The sequence below is a fragment of the Trichomycterus rosablanca genome, chromosome 18 (assembly GCF_030014385.1).
Source record: "Trichomycterus rosablanca isolate fTriRos1 chromosome 18, fTriRos1.hap1, whole genome shotgun sequence".
Classification (NCBI taxonomy): domain Eukaryota; kingdom Metazoa; phylum Chordata; class Actinopteri; order Siluriformes; family Trichomycteridae; genus Trichomycterus; species Trichomycterus rosablanca.
In genome coordinates, this window is record NC_086005.1 from 22246465 (window position 1) to 22266075 (window position 19611).

Genomic DNA, 19611 nt, shown 5'->3' on the forward strand with positions numbered 1-19611 from the left:
TTTTTCTGTATTTCATCCTCTTTTTACTGATAACCTGCTAAATCTTGGCAGTTACTATCTAGCTTAGTTGAACTCAGGAACATAGAGAAATAAATTTTTATTTAAGTATGTGATTGCATTAAAAGCATATTGTAATTGTGTATTTGTAATTTATCAGTAAGCATATTTTATTTTTGGAAATTCAATACAACAATAGTAATAAGAAAACAGGGCTTAATATGTTATTTAGTCTTACTTTATTGTATTCAAAACACACTTAAAATATAAATATATTGCTATGCACTACAAAGGTTGCACTGTCGCCTCACAGCAAAAAGGTCCTGGGTTTGATTCCCAGACGGGGCGGTCCAGGTCCTTTCTGTGTGTAGTTTGCATTTTCTCCACGTGTCTGCGTGGGTTTCCTTCTGGAGCTCCGGTTTCCCACAGTCCAAAGACATGCAAGTGAGGTCAATTGGAGACACTAAATTGTCCATGACTGTGTTTGACATTAAACTTGTGAACTGATGAACCTTGTGCAGTAAGTAACTACCGTTTCTGTCATGAATGTAACCAAAGAGCGTAAAACATGACATTAAAATCCTAATAAATAAATAGTAAGGTCACTGGTTCAACCCCACCACTGCTGTTGGCCCTTAAGGCCTTTAACCCTCGATTGCTCAGACTGTATACTGTATTGTAAGTTGCTTGAATAGAAGTGCCTGCTAAATGCTGAAAATGTAAATGTGTGCTCCAAACATTTAGCCAGAATAAAAATGTACAGGTGTCTGTGATTTTCTTGCTACAGCTGTATGTCTACCTGATAAAACAGACCATGGGTGTAGCTGTCAGACAGTTAGTCGTTGACAGATAGTTGACAGAGCTGCTACAGATCAAGTGTTTGGGGCATTTTATGCTGTTTAAGTGAACAGGGTAAGTTCTGCCATCAAAGCCTTCTTTCCACCCCTCCTCCTCCTCCCTCTGGGGGCACTTTCGGGCAGTGGGCGGGGAATAACTGGAAATGTGCCTGACGCCATAGAATCTCTGGACAGACAGCCGTGTCAGCCAATCAGGAGCGAGTTTGGAGTCTCCGCTTTATTGTACGTGACATTTTATTTTTATCGTCAGTCCGGAAAGCATCATGTTCACTTATTGAAGTGACTTTTTATTATGAAATGACAGGTAAGACTTTTAAATAACGTAACTCTTTAGTCGAGGGTTTAAATTAAACAATAATGTGTGAATACGGTTTAATAGCTACAGCAACGGTCGTGTAGCTACAGCGCGAGCTTGTTTAGCCTGGCCGCGAGCTCGTTTCATATCAGCTCGATAGCGCAGCTGTATTTTGTAGCATTTAGCTTTAGCTGGAGCGACGTGTGTCATTTGTGTTTATGATTTTACATTATAAACCATTCCTACTTTGTAGTTGTTCGCTTGTTCGATTGTTATTTTGGCCCAAAAATGGACTTTTATTGTGACTTATTAAATTAAAAGTAGCAGTGTCCGTTAACGTTTACCTCAGGCTGTGACCGTGGAGCGTCACTGCTACCTCAAAAAACGTATTTTTTATAGGAAATAAATTAGCTATGAACAGTTTACTATGGAATCTAAATAAATTGATCAATAATTAAAAAAAAAAAAAGTATTTGGAAATAATTTTCCAGTTAAAGTAAGTAAACTTTAAACGCTTGACACGGAGTTCCGTCCATGTATTTACTGATTCTGCAGCCACACATCACCGTGACCACACACACAATGATGCACAGGATCTTCACTGTTTTAACAAATTCCTTTCACAGACTTTAAAGTATGTCTGTGGGAATTTGTACCCATTCAGTCAAAACAGAATTTGTATGGCTGGGCACTGATGTTGGTCAAGAAAGTCTCAATTGATGTTCCAATTCATTCCAATTCTGTTCAGTAGGGCTGATGTCAGGGCTCAGTGCAAACCACTGGAGTTTCTTTACACCAAGCTTTTGGGTGGCACGGTGGGTAAGTGGGTAGCACTGTCACCTCACAGCAAGAAGGTCCTCTGTTCGGTCCCCAGGTGGGAGTCCTTTCTGTGTGTGTGTGTGTGTGTGTGTGTGTGTGGAGTTTGCATGTTCTCCCCGTGTCTGAGTGGGTTTCCTCCGGGAGCTCCGTTTTCCTCCCACAGTCGAAAGACATGCAAGTGAGGTGAACTGGAGATACTTAATTGTCCATGACTGTGCTTGACATTGAACTTGTGAACTGACATTAAACTTAATAAACTGTGCAATTTTTGTAATGTCAGTATTATTATATTTAACTTTTGATGTACCTCTTTTAATCTTACGTATTTATATATATATATATATATATATATATATATATATATATATGTATATGTGTGTGTGTGTGTGTGTATATATATATATATATATATATATATACACAGTATATATATACACACACATATATATACATATATACATATATAAAGGCCAGCTGTAGCCTAGTGGTTAAGGTACTGGACCAGTGATTAGAGGGTCACTGGTTTAAGCCCCACCACTGCCAGGTTGCTGCTGTTGGGCCCTTGAGCAAGGCCCTTAACCCTCAATTCAGTTATTCAGACTGTATACTGTAACTGTAATGTAAGTCGCTTTGGATAAAGGTGTCTGCTAAATGCTGAAAGTTTAAAATGTAAATATATATATATATATATATATATATATATATATATAAATATGTTCATTACTATTTTATATATATTTTCTATTTTAAACCTGCGGTGTTTTTAGCATGAACCAATGCACGTAATTTCATTTTTTCTGTATACTTTGGTGTACAGTGAAATGACAATCAAGTAAATCTTAAATCTTGATAGATCTGTAACGAGTAACTACCGTTTCTGTCATCAATGTATCCAAAGTGTGTAAAACATGACGTTAAAATCCTAATAAATAAACCGAGCTTTTCTTTATGTCTTTATAGTTCTTGCTTTGTACACAGGGGCACAGTAATGCTAGAACAAGAAAGGGCCTTCCCTAAGCTGTTGTTGCAATATTGGCAGCATATAATTTCCTTTACATACAAACTGATTTATTGCACCTGTTATGAGTTGTTGTGACTTTAAAACATGAAATAAAAAATTAGACAGGGTGTCCCAATATATGTCCATATAGTGTATTTCTTCATGCACTGTTTAAATTCGCATCACGTCTATGTAATATGAAAGATGATACATAGTTTGTACATATACATATCCTCATTCAATATCAGACTGCTCTAGATAAAGTTATTTTTAGAAGTCATGAATTCATATTGACTTTTTAATTTGTAACATTTGTGATTAGGAGTGTTTGCAGTGGTGTTTATCTGGGACTCCACTTAGGAAGGAAGGAGCAAGTTGGAACAAAATGTACTGTGTACTGTACTGTGTACTCCCGACTACAGTAACAGTGTAGTGGCGCAGTTGCTGGCTGTTTTTTTCTTTCTTTTTTCTTTTTTTTCAGCTGTTAAGTGACTTTATGCACATTACTGTAGAGGAAATTTAGAATAAATTAAATGAGTCTTGTTGTATTTATTGAATGCTCAGACACTCGATGGACCTCTGTGCTGTTTGAGCAAATGTGTGTAATTACTTTTTCAGATGCTGACAGCCAGAGTCACAATGAGCACGTCACTGCATTTGGTACTCGTCCTCTTATCTGTTGGCTGTGCAGCTGGTAAGTAACCAGTTATAAACTTAAGATAGAATGCTATTATATTGTCATAGCATTAAAATAATAATAAACTTTTGATAAGTTTACTAATCAATTTTAGCCTAGTGGTTAAGGTACTGGACTAGTAATCAGAAGGTTGCTGGTTCAAGCCCCACTACTGCCAGGTTGCTGCTGTTGGGCCCTTGAGCAAGGCCCTTAACTCTCAATTGCTTAGACTGTATACTGTCACACTACTGTAAGTCACTTTGGATAAAAGCGTCTGCTAAATGCCAAAAATGTAATCGATTTTTGATTCAAGGCTTTTTTTGATATGACAGACAGTTAGTCCTAGAGTTACAATTATTATAAATATTATGTACATTCCAACAGTTTTATTCTTAAATTAGTACTGTGGAAATGAACAGATGTGCTGAAAAATAATAATTGTGTGGTATTTGCAAATGTTTTTTGTTTATTTGTAGTTATCATTATAGTTTTTAGACTTAATTGATTTTTCTCCACCCCTAGGATTCTGGGAAAGATGTGCAACAATAGTTCCAGACTCTACATCACAAATTCCGGTTGAACTAGGGAAAGAGTTTACAGCTGTCTGTAACCTTGTCGGTTCAAAATACAGTGCAGATGATATTGAATGGTTCTCTGAAAAGTATAGAATTCCACGAGAGTTTTACAAGAAACTAAACAAATCAGCTGTTGCTGTTACTTTCAATGTCACCAATAGCATGAAAAACCCACTGATGTGTAATGCTTCTAAACAATCTCTGTCGCATGAAGAAACATGCAGATACGGAATCTACCTTGATAAAGGATGTAAGTAGCTATTTTTAAATCCATTTTGGTGTGTTCTTTTTTTTTTTTATCTCTCTGTACCAGACTCAGTGTGTATAGCTCAGTGGATTAGTTCTTTAAAAACTGAATGATCTAGAACAGTTGGCTGGAATATGAAGGAGAGAAAGATTGTGGTTTGTTCAGTGCTTCAGTATTAGAGATGTCATCGATGTACCAGTTAATTGATAATAAAGAAAAACTAATGGTTTGATTAATGCTGTTGGTTAAAATGTAAATATAAACACTTTCCCAACAGCTAGCGCTAGATTTGAATTAAGACTGCTGCTTTGTAACTCACCCACGCACCAGTTTTGTTGACAGCTTTTGAACAGCGCACTACATTTTTAAGCTGACCAGTACAACTTCATCATTAATTTATATTATTTTAATCATGAATGATGTAGCTATCCTAAATATGCGTCATTATGGAGTCTGACTGCACAGTAAACTCTTGCCGTGTTCGTCTTTGTGTAAGCTTGTTTGTTTACAAAAAACGATGTGGATATTTTGCATCATGTCCCAGTAAAAGGCAGAACTCTGCTCATGATCTTATAATAACTATGCTGTTAAAAAGAGATTTAATATTCTGAGTGCATATATATATATATATATATTACCTGAAGGCATGTTTACTAACAATTGTAATATGCTGTTTGTTACCGTGTTTAAAGTCTTTATTCTGAATTCTAAACTAATGTTGTACATTACTGTCATGTTTAATTATGCTGTTTTAATCAATAAACCATACAGACATGTTAATATGAAGGTCAGTGATGTGTATTTTGAAGGGATGCTTTAAGATTTAACAGTTAACCATCAGCTAATAAAGGTCAGTCACTGGTTAACAGTAACTGGAAAAATTTGCATCCTTTCCCATACTAGTTTAAGCAGCAAAATTAAATGTGTTCCATGTTTGTGCCATCACTGAGTCGTATGTAACCAGTGAAACATTAATAAAAATGAACCTAATGGTAAAAATCCTTAGCTCCACTTCTGTACAATTATTGCAATTATTTGCTATGTTTTAATGTCAAAGTGTTTTATGGTTTTCTTTCAGATCCTCCTTCAAAGCCAGAGAATTTGACTTGTATTGCTCTTCAAGATGGCAAGAGGATGTCTTCCAACTTGACATGTTCATGGGAACCAGGGACAAGAGACCCACTTATTCCCACCAGCTATACACTCTATGCAGGGTTTGTCCAGTTACTTAAATCTAGTTTATCTAATTGTTGAAGAAATGACTAGATTAGGAGACAAAGGGGAAAAATACAAAGAGAAAAAGCTGTTACTGAGCTTTCCACAAGTGAATAGGTGACAGGTGATGTTTTTGAACCATTAACAAACTTATTTACCAGGAACAAATGGTTGAGGTTTGGCACTGTGTGAAATAATGAAAAAGTCAGACTGTAAGAACAATGTTTTTTTTGGAACACTATTGCAAGGTATTTAAAGATTTCACCATCAGCAGTCCATAACATTATTAAAAGATTTAGCAAGGCTGAGAACCAATATTTAATGTGACAATAATTGGTCTTCTCAGTTCTCAAACAATATCAGATCATTATTAAAGGGAAAGGTGATCTAACAGTGGAAAAATGTCCCAACTGGTTGTTGTCAACAAATTTAGAATGATCATGTACTGTATATATGCAGTAATAAACAATATATAGGATTAGTTATAACATTACTTATAACAATATTTTGTATCTCTTTTCAATTAAATACTGGTTGAAAGAAATTTCATTGATGATTTTTAAATTGACATTTTTACCTACTGTCCCAACTTTTTTGGAATCAGTTTTGTATTTTAAACAGTAGATAATCTTTGCTTTGCTGTTAAACAGATTAAATACAACCTACTTGCTCATAAAGACATTATTTAGTGTCAATTTATTGTGTGTCATTTCTTATTTTCTCTGCAGGGTGTTAGATCACAGCTTTAGTGTTACAAGTTCCGAGCCTCTTACCCGTAGACTTACTGTCAATTTAGGGACCTTTCCCAGTCACATGACAGTAAACGTCTGTGTAGAAGCGAAGAACGAATTGCAGACTGTAACATCTGGCAAAATTAGTGATGACGCTGAGCGCTTTGGTAAGTGATAGAAACTTAAATATTGTAGTAGATCCTTTACATATTTTTTGTATAATTTAATTTACCTTATATCTCTGTCTCTTCTTTAAGTGAAACCAAATCCACCCTCAAATGTGGAGCTTAAATGGGAAAATAAATTTCCAACATCTGTAATTGTGAACTGGACACATCCCATTGATGAAACCGTTTTCAAGCTCAAGTACAACATTAATTACTGTAAAGAGGGTTCCAGTGTTTGGGAAGAGGTAAGGGGGTTCCCCCTGTGTAGTCTGTTTTGCAAATCTGTGCTGTCTTACACTGCTAAGCCATTAATCGTCTCAAGCCTATTACATACGGCATGATTAATGTTGTGCAAATTTTCTAAAGGCTTAAGCTTTTAATCAGATACCAGTTTGTTTGTTTTTTTGAGGAAATTGAAAATGTTCTTTCAACTGTGAAGGCTTGATTTACAAACCCCATTTCCAAAACAGTTGTGACTCTTACTAAAAATGCAATTAAAACTGAAAGCATCAGTTGGTTAATTCACATGAATTTGTGTAGAAATGTAGCAATTGATGCTTGCAGCACACTCAAATTTTACAGTTTTTAGTTTGTTTTTTTCAGGAAAGTGTCTTTTCTGGAAATTGGGTATGTACTTCAGAGTTGAAAACTTTAAAAGACTGGCACAATATGTGTTGTTCCTATTTACCTTCTAAGCTAGTCTCACAGAGAACAGTTGTTCTTGCACATGATTTTTTGCATTGTGCACAACCAACAGCGCTCTTTGTCTCTGTTAGAACTACATTACAGTAAAAATATTACATGTTTTCATTGGTAGGGCTGGTTGATAGCTTTTGCAGCTTTTATTATAGCAGCTCTGATTTTCAAAGATAAAGAAACTGAACATTTTAGAACCTTCAATTTCAACTATATAATGTGAACTTTGTTGCCTTGTTCTTTCAGGTACCATATAATGCCCTTAATGATAATGTTGAGTCCTACAGACTGCAGTTTCTTCAGCCTTACACTAAGTATGTGGTGCGGATGCGCTGCATTCATCAAAGAGGTTTGGGGTTCTGGAGTGAATGGAGTCCAAATGCAACAGCTTGGACACCAGAAGATGGTAAGTAATAGTTTAGTATATTCCACAACTATATTACATAGTATACCAACATTGTATTTAAAGTGTAAGTGTGCTTTTTTCTGTAAACCCTGCAAGTAGATATATTACTGCAAGCAGGAAAACAAGCAGCATGTAGCTACATGCACAACTGTTCCAAAATAGGCATTGCTGTGCACATTTTTGCAGGTTGGCCCTATTGTTGTGGCTCATCTTTGTGTGTTTGGATTCAGTAATTATTGCTATTATATTAGCACCCAGGCCTGTGCCAATCCCATGTGAAATGAGACGTTTTAGTCCACAACATTTAGTAAAACCAAAAATAAATAACTCATAGGAACACTGTTTTCCTTTAGCTTTAAAATTGTGTTTTTGTTAACATTAATAAGCTACTCGGACCATGTTAAATATCAACACAAGCTTAGCAGTAAGGTTCTCACTCTGTTATCAGGAGATGGCAAATTTGAGCACTGAAATTGCCCTCCTCCCCACAATAATTTAAATTCAAATTAAAAAAATTTAATTAGCAAATCATGGTTGTTTGAAAGCTTGGAAGTATAAGCTTCACATTACAAGTTAAGTAGCTTTAATTCATTGGGAAGAACTAGTTTGAAAGACTTTTAATGATAGAAAATTGGGTTATTAAGTAAAGTATAAATCCATTAAATCACATGTATGTGAAATTAATTTCAAACTGCATTGTTTTCTTAGTTCCTAAAAGCAAACCAGATCTCTGGCGATTCTATGAAGATGAAGATAAAACCACCAATGTGAAGCTTATTTGGAAGGTATCAAATATATTTATCTATTTTCTTGCTTGCATGCATGTTTGTATGTATATTCACACACGTATGTATCAAATTATTTTTTTAACAGCTCTGTCTCTGTTGTTTTCTGTTTCAGGAACCAGTCAAATCAAATGGCAAAATACTGGGATATGACATCACAATAAACACGGATGGCATTCGTTCTGAGAGCCTTCTTGTTCATTCTCAAGAGCTGAAGTTGCACCTGAAGGGGGGGAGGGCTTTCGTCAAAATTACAGCCAACAATTCTGTTGGAGTATCTCCTAGGGCCACCTTAATGATCCCAAAACCTGGGCGAAGTAAGCGAGCATGTTTATACAATATACAGTATATATCACATATTGCTATGGTTTATTCCCATAATTTCCAATATTCCAACTGCAAGGTTTTAGTTCTATTATGGGTTAGTTTTCCCAAAGAAGAATCAGAAATTCTGTAAACCTACTTTAAATGACACTTTCTGCGAATGGTAATGTATAGTTATGTTATGGTTTATTAATAAAAAACCTTAAACAACAGATTAGACTCTCAGTGAGTCACTTACAAAGTTGGTATGAATATCACAGCTTATAAACACTTTTAGTAGTGAGCAAAGTGTATTTCTATTGGTGGTGTAGAAATTTTCACGCTTCTAGTTCTGAGATATTCAGTATTTATCTTGCATGTACAGCATGATTTAAGATATACCAACAGATCACATCTATCTGTGCAATGTTTCCTGTGCTACTGTGCTACACAACATCAAAGCATAACATCCTCCTCACACTTATACAGTTGGCAGTGTTCTTTTTTTAAAATCAGATTCTGCTTATTTTCTCTTTTTTCTCTAATTTGTTTTGAAATGCATGCATTAAAGAGCCAAAACATTAGGACCACCCACCTAATTTGCTGTCAAAAAGGCTCTGACCCACAGAGCTACCACTCTGACTGTGGTATCTGGTGCCAGGACATTACTAGCAAGTCCAGTACGTTGCAAATACTGTGAGATGCAAATTTTACTTCGTCCTTTTGGGCAGCACGCACACAGTTTAATTGATGATTTTTCTTGGTCCTTCAAATTATGCCCTGACTTTCACTCTTTTCCTTTTAATGACATTCAGGCAGTCACATTTTCTATTTTTAGTGTGCATAAACATATACAGCTTGCAGCTGAGGTTGTGTTTACTTCTTTTCACTTTACTTTAGCATACTGTATGTAAACTGTAAATCAAGCATAAATGACTAATATTATATGCTAATACTAATATTAACTAATATTAAAATGTTCTCCCTGACATAGATTGTTCTTTTGTTAACCTCACAGGACTCCCTGTTGGAGTGAAAGAAGTGAATTGGTCTGTGCCTAATGGCACACTGTGGGTGAGCTGGCTCAAAACATCAAATGTCTCTGAATATTTAATAGAAACCGTTTCTATCCCTGAAAAAGAGATGTGGTGGCAGAGAGTGGCGGCCAATACCTTGACTGCCTGCCTCGAAGGTGAGACCCTCCAAGCTCAGATGTGTCAAATCGCAGAATTGCAAAATAACACCAGTAGCTGAGTCTTTTGTTTTAGCTGACAATATAATTTTTTTACATCTCATTTTTAAATCACATGTCTATTTAGTGTAGGTCTCTGCAGTAAATAGTGCTCAGATAGTTCCTAGTTTCTTAGTTTATTCACGACTTTTTAATGGTAATAATTAGACAAATGCAAAAATTTGCATATAAAATCAAAAACCTTTTATTCAGAGTTTATATCTCTTGACATTTTTTGCATAGATTCTGACTTTTTAAAATCCTCTTAGTTATAACATTTACTCTCTCTCTCTCTCAAAGTCCTCCTGACAAAACTGTTCTTCATCAGTTAGATTTACCCATATACCTCTTGACATATATTTAATAAATCCAGTAGTCACACTCACCGGTATTAGGGGTCGCCACAACGTATCCTCCTGGTCCGTATACTTAACTTCACACAACTTTACATCGTATGTCTTTCCTTATTTTAGCCAGGTTTGGGACTGGCACTGAGAGTGCACTGACAAGTACACCTCCCAATGGCTAGGCTGTTTGGACATCCCCCTTTCTGTAGACATAGCCGATCATGTCTGTATAGATGCCCAACCGTATGATAGCATCGCAGAGATTTAAACCCTGGCTCTCAGTGGTAATAGGCTAGCGTGTTTTACCAGTGCGCCACCTGAGCTTCCCCGGTAGTCAGACACTTTCGGTTTAGTCATTTTTTATTCATGTCTGAACACCAAGAAGCACATGGTGTCCCTTTTTAACTTTAGTTTCCTTTTGGAAAGCCGCCTTTAATATTTGCCTCACGCTAAGAGTGGCATAGTTGCAGAGTCAAAAACCTTTTTGTACCTTTACCCATAATTTTGGCAAATGTTGATTATTTATATAGAGAGAGAGCTTGGTAGATTGTTGTGACACTTTACTAACCAAATACTGCATTTAATTTCTTTTTTCAATACTTCTCAGGAGACTTTAAACCATTCAAACGCTACCATATATCTGTGTACCCGATTTATCGAGAGAGACACTACAATGTGATTTACAGCCTGCCAGGAAAGCCAGTCACTGTAGCAGCCTATCTTCAGCAAGGGCGTATGTATCAGCTTACTAGTTGTTCTTTATACACATTTTTAGCATTTTTTTTTTTAATTGAATGGGTTTTATGCTTATAAAGTGTTTATTTTTCATTTTAATGTATTTAGTAGCATATGATTAAAACACACTAAACAAAAATCATTCCTTTCTAAACATAATTGAATGTGCAGTACAAGGAGTACTGCTTATTCAACTCTGTTTATACTTGTGTGTAAATCCAGCTCCTGAGATGGGTCCTGTTGTTAAAGTGACTGCAACAGGGAAAAACAGCGCCCAGCTGAAGTGGGAAGAACTTCCAGTCGACATTCAGCGGGGATTTCTCACCAATTACACCATTTTCTATAAAACCGGAGACAATGAACAATGTAAGTCAAGCCAGTTTGAGATAGTATTGTATGTGATTTTGATCATTCAAAACGTATGATATGTATGTTAGATCGTACCTAGACAAAATGACAGCATATACTGTACTGTAAGTATCAGAATTTATTTAAATTGTGTTGGGCAGATCGAACACCTTTTATAAATGTTTGTTTCAAATTATTATTATTCAAACTTCTCCATCTCAGGCTGGTTTTTATATTTGGCTGCTATTATATTTAAATCTGTCATTTGCGTTTTTTTTGTTGTTTTTTTTTTGCAGTGGAAAACCCCTTAATGTGTGTTGCACTGCAGATGTTGTGGTGTTGCATATGTAAAGCATTTCTGCCATGCAAGCCTTAAGTTAAATTATTGACAGTTTATAGGCCAATACTATTTCTGTATTATGATTTTATGTTTTGTATCAACCAGTTTATCCAAGAACAATTCATTTTTTTAAAGCTACAAATTACTGTAGACATGTACTGTACTGTAGACATTTACAATACTTGCAAGCCAAACAATACTACTTGGATATAAGATAGGTAAATTAATAATAATGCTGAGGGATTACTGCTGACCTTTTGTAGCTCACACTTTAATCTGTTTGGCAGATGTCGTGCTTGGGCCAAACGTCTTTTCGTACAACCTGACTAAACTGACTGCTTGCAGTCAGTATGAGGTGCACGTCATTGCTTCTAACACAGAGGGCTCAGCAAATGGATCCAAAGTCGTTTTTTATACTAAAAAGTACGGTACGTATCCCTTTTATTCTAAATTGTAGCGTTGTCACAAAAAGGCTCTGTATACATCACACGTGCAGCAAAGGCTACATGACAGAAAACACAGCTGCATTGTTAAGATTCTTGTTTTATCAGGAGTGCAAACACAAATGCATATATCAGGTGCAAAGCTGTAAGAGGGTGCTTTCCTGTTAAGCAGCGTACAAAAGCTTGTTAGATGCGTTCCACCAGAAGTAAAGAAAAGACGTTTTAACGCATGTATGATATGCAGAATTTGTCTTGATTTTGTGTTTCTACTTGTCAACTGTAGAGCAAGGTGAAGTCGAGGTGATCGTGGTTATAGTGTGTTTGAGCTTCCTGTTCTTCATAGTTTTCGTAATGATGCTCACCATCAGGAAGAGAGAATTGTAAGTCAGCACACACATGTACCAACATGCTTTTATCTTTCTTTGCTAGGCTTTCTTTTAATTGTGTAATCGGCTGTATTGTAATGATCGTTTCTATGTCATCACTGTCTAGAAAAACACGTATCTCAGAAAAACATCAGTTGTAATCAGCAAGCATGTTCACACAGTTTTCTCATGAGCCTTTGTTAAATAATTTGCTGTTTGAGCAGAAAGAATGCAGAATTCATTATCACTGTCTTTGGTTAAATCACCACAGTGATTTTATTTTAAAGAAAAGATTCTAAAGAAAAAATACCATGGCTTACACATACATATATAGAAATGTTACTATATATTACTCATAGAGATGTCGTAGTCACACTGAAACTGAAACCCACAGTCACTGGATGTGTGTAAAATGTGTAATCATAGCTAGACTCACTTTAATGTGGCTTTCAGTTTATCTACAATAGATGTTTAAAGCACATACAGTTGAACATCACAAACAAGTCAGTAAAAGGCAATCAGTTAACACGGCCATCTTATACATTAGCCTGCCACTGCTGAGACACAGGCTTGAGGTCTGAGCTGTGCCTGTGGCCTGTCTTGGGTGATCTACAGACACAACTGGCCATGTCTAAGACTGAGAATCCTTCAGATGTTTTGGCCCTTTCTGTGAGAACCCACCTATGGTCGGTGAACACGTGCAGTTGGCAGGTACACGCACGTTAGAGCAGGTGCGTGCTTGTCTGTGGCTCTTTCTCATCCACAGTGAATGTGGTGTTGTGCATGCAGCAGGGGTCACAAGAGCAACGGGGAACTTTTTTGATTTCAAGGCCTTTCTGTCAACATTCATGCATTCCTGCTAGCAAACTGTAAATGAGAATTCTTTAAAACATCAGTTATGGGTGCTCGTGGTCCAGCAGTCAAATACGCTAGCTCACCAGTGCTGAGATCTTAAGCTCGAATCTCAGCTCTATCAGCCGAAAGGCGTTTACACAAACCCATGATTGACTGTCTGTCTGTAAAGGGCGGGGCACCGGATTAACACAGTTTTCTCAGAACTGCTGTAATTGCAGCCTCTGATGGTTGATCAGTAAGAAGGGGGATAATGGATATCGGTGCATGACTCCAATCTCGTAACGAATCCTATATAAACTCGTCTCGTTTTGGAGGGGGCGTGTGACGTTGACACAACATAGGGGAGGATAACAAGAGGCTTAAATTGCTGTTTGTTAAAAAAAAGATGTGCTCCATATTTAGTTACATTTAGTCATGTAGTTACATATTTTGTTTCTTCTCGATCTTGATCATTTTATAACTGTGATCTGCAAAGCAGATACAACAGATGACATTTACAGCTTTCCCCACACTGTACAGTATTAGGGTTGGTTGGAGAGTCACAGTTTTTGTTGTTAATTCTGGTATCCAGTGGACATACTGGTTAAACAGACGGTGTGATTTATTAGCTTTTTATTGGTCATTTACATGTTGACTAAAGTGAGGAGTACATCTGAATTCCATATTAGATAGTAAGTTAGAAACAGCAAACGTAGAGATACAAATACTTTATTGGACAGTGATTTGTATATCTATACCAGGAACTTACTCAGTGTTTTGTTGTACAAATATCCATTTTGTTGTTTGCTGCTTATTATAATTTTTTTTTAGGATTAAGAAGCATTTCTGGCCACAGGTTCCTGACCCTTCCCACAGCACTATTGCTAAGTGGTCACCTGACTGTCCCAGTAAGGTAAGTAGACCGTATATTCTCAACAGACTGTGTATGTACAGGGGTTGGACAAAATAACTGAAACACCTGGTTTTAGACCACAATCATTTATTAGTATGGTGTAGGGCCTCCTTTTGCGGCCAATACAGCGTCAATTCGTCTTGGAAATGACATATACAAGTCCTGCACAGTGGTCAGAGGGATTTTAAGCCATTCTTCTTGCAGGATAGTGGCCAGGTCACTACGTGATGCTGGTGGAGGAAAACGTTTCCTGACTCGCTTCTCCAAAACACCCCAAAGTGGCTCAATAATATTTAGATCTGGTGACTGTGCAGGCCATGGGAGATGTTCAACTTCACTTTCATGTTTATCAAACCAATCTTTCACCAGTCTTGCTGTGTGTATTGGTGCATTGTCATCCTGATACACGGCACCGCCTTCAGGATACAATGTTTGAACCATTGGATGCACATGGTCCTCCAGAATGGTTCGGTAGTCCTTGGCAGTGACACGCCCATCTAGCACAAGTATTGGGCCAAGGGAATGCCATGATATGGCAGCCCAAACCATCACTGATCCACCCCCATGCTTCACTCTGGGCATGCAACAGTCTGGGTGGTACGCTTCTTTGGGGCTTCTCCACACCGTAACTCTCCCGGATGTGGGGAAAACAGTAAAGGTGGACTCATCAGAGAACAATACATGTTTCACATTGTCCACAGCCCAAGATTTGCGCTCCTTGCACCATTGAAACCGACGTTTGGCATTGGCACGAGTGACCGAAGGTTTGGCTATAGCAGCCTGGCCGTGTATATTGACCCTGTGGAGCTCCCGACGGACAGTTCTGGTGGAAACAGGAGAGTTGAGGTGCACATTTAATTCTGCCGTGATTTGGGCAGCCGTGGTTTTATGTTTTTTGGATACAATCCGGGTTAGCACCCGAACATCCCTTTCAGACAGCTTCCTCTTGCGTCCACAGTTAATCCTGTTGGATGTGGTTTGTCCTTCTTGGTGGTATGCTGACATTACCCTGGATACCGTGGCTCTTGATACATCACAAAGACTTGCTGTCTTGGTCACAGATGCGCCAGCAAGACGTGCACCAACAATTTGTCCTCTTTTGAACTCTGGTATGTCACCCATAATGTTGTGTGCATTGCAATATTTTGAGCAAAACTGTGCTCTTACCCTGCTAATTGAACCTTCACACTCTGCTCTTACTGGTGCAATGTGCAATTAATGAAGATTGGCCACCAGACTGGTCCAATTTAGCCATGAAACCTCCCACACTAAAATGACAGGTGTTTCAGTTATTTTGTCCAACCCCTGTATGTTTGGTGTTTATACACTGTTGTAAAAGACATTTCATTTGAGGAATAATTAAACATCTGAAATGTAATATAAACAATGATCTGTTATTACTTTATTCTCTTGAAACTTAACTGATTTATTTAGCAATCAAAGATTCTAAATGTGCTTAATTCTGCTTAACAATTCATGGTTCCCATTGTCTCTTTTTCCTCTTTATGATGCGTCATACATTTTCCTGGGAAAATATGTCACCTTAATGGCACCAAACTTCTCTTGAAAAACTGATGTGCACCTCCACATCAGTCGTATCAGTCATATGCAAGTCAACCATGCCATGTTGGCATTTGCACCTGTTGTTGATAACAGGTTTTACAGGATGTCGATAACCAAACAAATTATTGGTGGCCTCCTTTATCTGTAAATAAAATCACTTCTTTATGACCTTTAGTCGTATCTGTACATGTTTTAAAAAGACATTCGCCCTTTCTTTTTGCGAGACTTGTTTTCTTGTTTTATAGTAACCAGAACACTGTTAAGATTCCAGGCTAATAATCTTATTATCTAACATCTGTATGACTAAAGTAGAATCTGTGCCATTCTTAATCTCCTTATCTATCATCCGTGTGGTTCATGCTGAACTTTTGACACTTCCAGGAAAGTTCTTCTGATCATCCTGAGAGAAATTTAATGCATTTTAATAGAAATCCTCTTAAATCATCATAGCGATCAATAATCATAAAAAAATTATAGCGTGTGTATGCCATTATTTGTGGGCATGTGTGTCGTATATCTCAAAATAATATGCCAGGTTGTACTGGGTATGAGACGGGGTCCATAACATGCTTTCAAAAATACTGATACTACCAGCTTGTTGCTTTAACTATTAAGCTTAAAAATATGCTACAGAAAGCTAAAGAAGCTAACAAGCGCCTGGATATTTTTTTTTTAGCCGGACGCCCCAAAAGAAGCCACCCTGGCGGACGTAAGCGTGGTGGAAGTGGACGTTTTTGATGGGAAGTCCCTGTGTGACGACAACAAGTCAGCTCTGCCCCTCAAGAAAGACAGATACTTACCCGAGGAGAACAGCAGCGGCATCGGAGGCTCGTCCTGCATGTCCACCCCGCGCCAAAGCGTCTCCTCCAACGACGAGGCTGACTCAGGCCAGACCACTGCCAGCACGGTGCAGTACTCCTCTGTACTGGCCAGTGGCTATAAAGGCCAGACTCCGAGCGCTCAGGCGGCCATGTTCTCCCGCTCTGAGTCCACCCAGCCCTTGCTGGACTGTGAGGAAAACCCAGATCACCTGTCTGAAGCCGGCAGTCCCAATCACACGAACTCCTATTTCAGACGGCCTCGGGGACTCGAGCAGTTGCACACGCACGACGCCGAAGAGCCCAGCTTTGGGTCTTTAACCTTTAGTCCTATGGAGGAGGAGGATACACCCACTCTGACCGAGGACCCACCTATTCCCACCCCTAGTTACATGCCGCAGAAAAATGGCTACCGGCCACAGTGATAAGACTAAAAATACCCGCCCCCCCATCACCAAAAAATCTGTATTGATAATATTCTGTGCCTTCATTTTCAGTTCCACACTACTTGCTGCTTTATCAAAAAAAGCGTGGCTTCTAGCTCTGCGCAAGGTAATACTGTATTACTGTATTACTAAGCTAAATGCAAATGTGACTGACAGTAGTTTTATTTGTATTTTGGCACTTTTTATATATATATAGTATTTTAATACTCATTTTTATGTTAACCATGCGGTTAGTTTTAAAGCATAAAAGTCCAAGTTTCAATTTTGAATTTACATGGATTTTGCAGCAGTCACACCGGAATTGAGAGTATTGTTTGACCTCGCTAATCACTCTGATATAGCAAATGTCGAGTGACTGTGGTGGAGCTTTTCCACCTGGGAAAAACTGGAGCTGGTGCCATAGACTGTAAGCCAGAGAGCCGAACTACTACGTTACACATGTGGGTGTTGTCGATGCCTTGGGAGAACATATTTATATAACATCTATTTATATAACATCTGTTTACAAACATGATCAATATTCATCCAGTTGTGAGTGCTGCTGACTCCCAAGCAGTGACGTGACGTATGTGAACCCACCTCAAACACGGCAAACCCTGTAGGCCTTTTGAACATGAATTTCAAAAAGACTACGTTGCCAGTTAGAACAGAACACAATTCTTTATTTGTTTATTAAAAATTCTTTTTTCACACATCCCAGTTTTGGGGCGTTTGGAAGCTGGTGTCAGAGCGCAGGGTCAGTCATTGTACTGCACCGCTGGAGCTGTGAAGGTTAAGGCCCCAACAGTGGCTGCTTAGCAGAGTCAGGATTTAAACCCACAACCTTTTGAAGGATAGCCCAGAGCTATAACCACTGACCTCCCACTGCCCAGATAGTTACTTCATTATGCTAAGACAAGAGCAGCCTCATGCATTTAAACTAGCTGTTTGTGCTTAGAAACAGTGTTCTCATTAGTGGAACAGTTTAACCACTAAAACAGTGAGCATGTTCTCTGTTTGACCTCTGTTTTTAAAACCCCTGTCATCACAGGTTCACAGTTACAGCCCAGCAGCCTTATGGTGCTGGAATCAGGTCAGATTTGCCTGTTTATTATTGTTTCAGGATATTTCCTGGATATTTAGGGCTTAGGTGATTGATGGAGTTCTGAAACTTAGTAAGATCTGAAATCAGTGGGACCAGCGTGGCTAGTCAGGTAGGTCGGAGTTTTATGTGTATACATTTTATTGTGCAGTCAGCAGGGTTTTAGTGAGGGAGGTCATGACTCAAATTTATTTGACTGAAAAATAAAATGTGTCTCTAAACCAAGAAGACAACATGCTTAAAACCTATTACGATAACTTTATAAGGGGCAGTCATAGCTCAGTGTTTAAGGTACTGTACTGAACCAGCAACTCTAATCTTGATGGTTCAAGCACCACCGATGCCAGGTTGCCACTGTTGGGTGAACAAGGGCCTTAATCCTCAATTGCTTGAACTGTATTTGGTCACAATTTGAATAAAAGCATCTGCTAAATGTTAAATGTAAATGATATGACTAGAATAATCAGTTGTGGCAACCCCAATACAGAAGCAGCTGAAAAAAAGATCACTAAAGGTGACTCAGTCTTGTCAACTTGAAACATAACCAGGGAAATCACCAAGTGTAAAATTGAAGTAAAATTTTTCCTCCACAAAGTCACAGTTTAGCTCTATTGGCTCATGCACCATGTTCTCCGAATTAAATTAATGCATTTCATTGAGGGGTGAATTTTATTCCCATCCGGTGTGAGCACTTGTTTATATCATAAAATTATCATATAATCCTGATGCCCGTATCAATATATATATATTTTTTTTCTTACCAAGCAAATGAATGTGTAATATTACTGCCGTTACAATTTCAGCTTTGTTTAATTTCAATTTAAAGCTAATGGGATGTTCAAGTGTTTATAAAACATGTACTATAAGAATGTAGTTTGATACATTTGTATAATATGAAAGACTAGCTGCTATACATGTGGTTACTAATGGCTTTTACAAATTTTGTCTGTTTTTCATTCAGCATTGCTAGAATATGATCATCCGTAGGTCGCAAGTGCAAATTGTTTGTGTTGTATCGTTTACCGTCGATTTGTTGGACTGAGGTTAGATTTCATTGTCTTAAGAAGAAGTGAAGATTTTCAAAATCAGGTAATGTTAAGATTCACAACAATTGCAGCACTATTTTTGCAACGTGATATGGAGATCCAGCCAATCATAATAACATTTTTCTAAAAAAAAAAAAATGTATATGTATATAAAAGAAAATCCACACTACATAAGCTCAGACAGATCGGTTTACATTTTTAATGCATGCTTTTGACATATATTCATTCTAAATGTTTGAAGATTTATCAGTGACATTACACTTTTTATAAACAGCGAAATAAAGGCTTGAATAGTAAAACCAAACTTCTCATTGCTGAGTGCTTAGTCCATT

The 19611-nt window shown here is 37.6% G+C and overlaps 1 protein-coding gene across 1 annotated transcript; it reads left to right on the top strand.

Moving 5' to 3' along the window:
• Nucleotides 1-1113: 1113 nt before the first annotated feature.
• Nucleotides 1114-19557, top strand: il6st (interleukin 6 cytokine family signal transduce). Its single transcript, XM_063013855.1, has 16 exons — nucleotides 1114-1158; nucleotides 3587-3662; nucleotides 4167-4469; nucleotides 5545-5680; nucleotides 6410-6579; nucleotides 6670-6824; nucleotides 7522-7681; nucleotides 8390-8466; nucleotides 8582-8783; nucleotides 9788-9961; nucleotides 10955-11080; nucleotides 11305-11448; nucleotides 12058-12198; nucleotides 12497-12593; nucleotides 14244-14325; nucleotides 16565-19557. Exons 2-16 carry the CDS (start codon nucleotides 3587-3589, stop codon nucleotides 17129-17131), a joined length of 2610 nt encoding a protein of 869 aa, XP_062869925.1. The 5' UTR covers nucleotides 1114-1158; the 3' UTR covers nucleotides 17132-19557.
• Nucleotides 19558-19611: the final 54 nt, after the last annotated feature.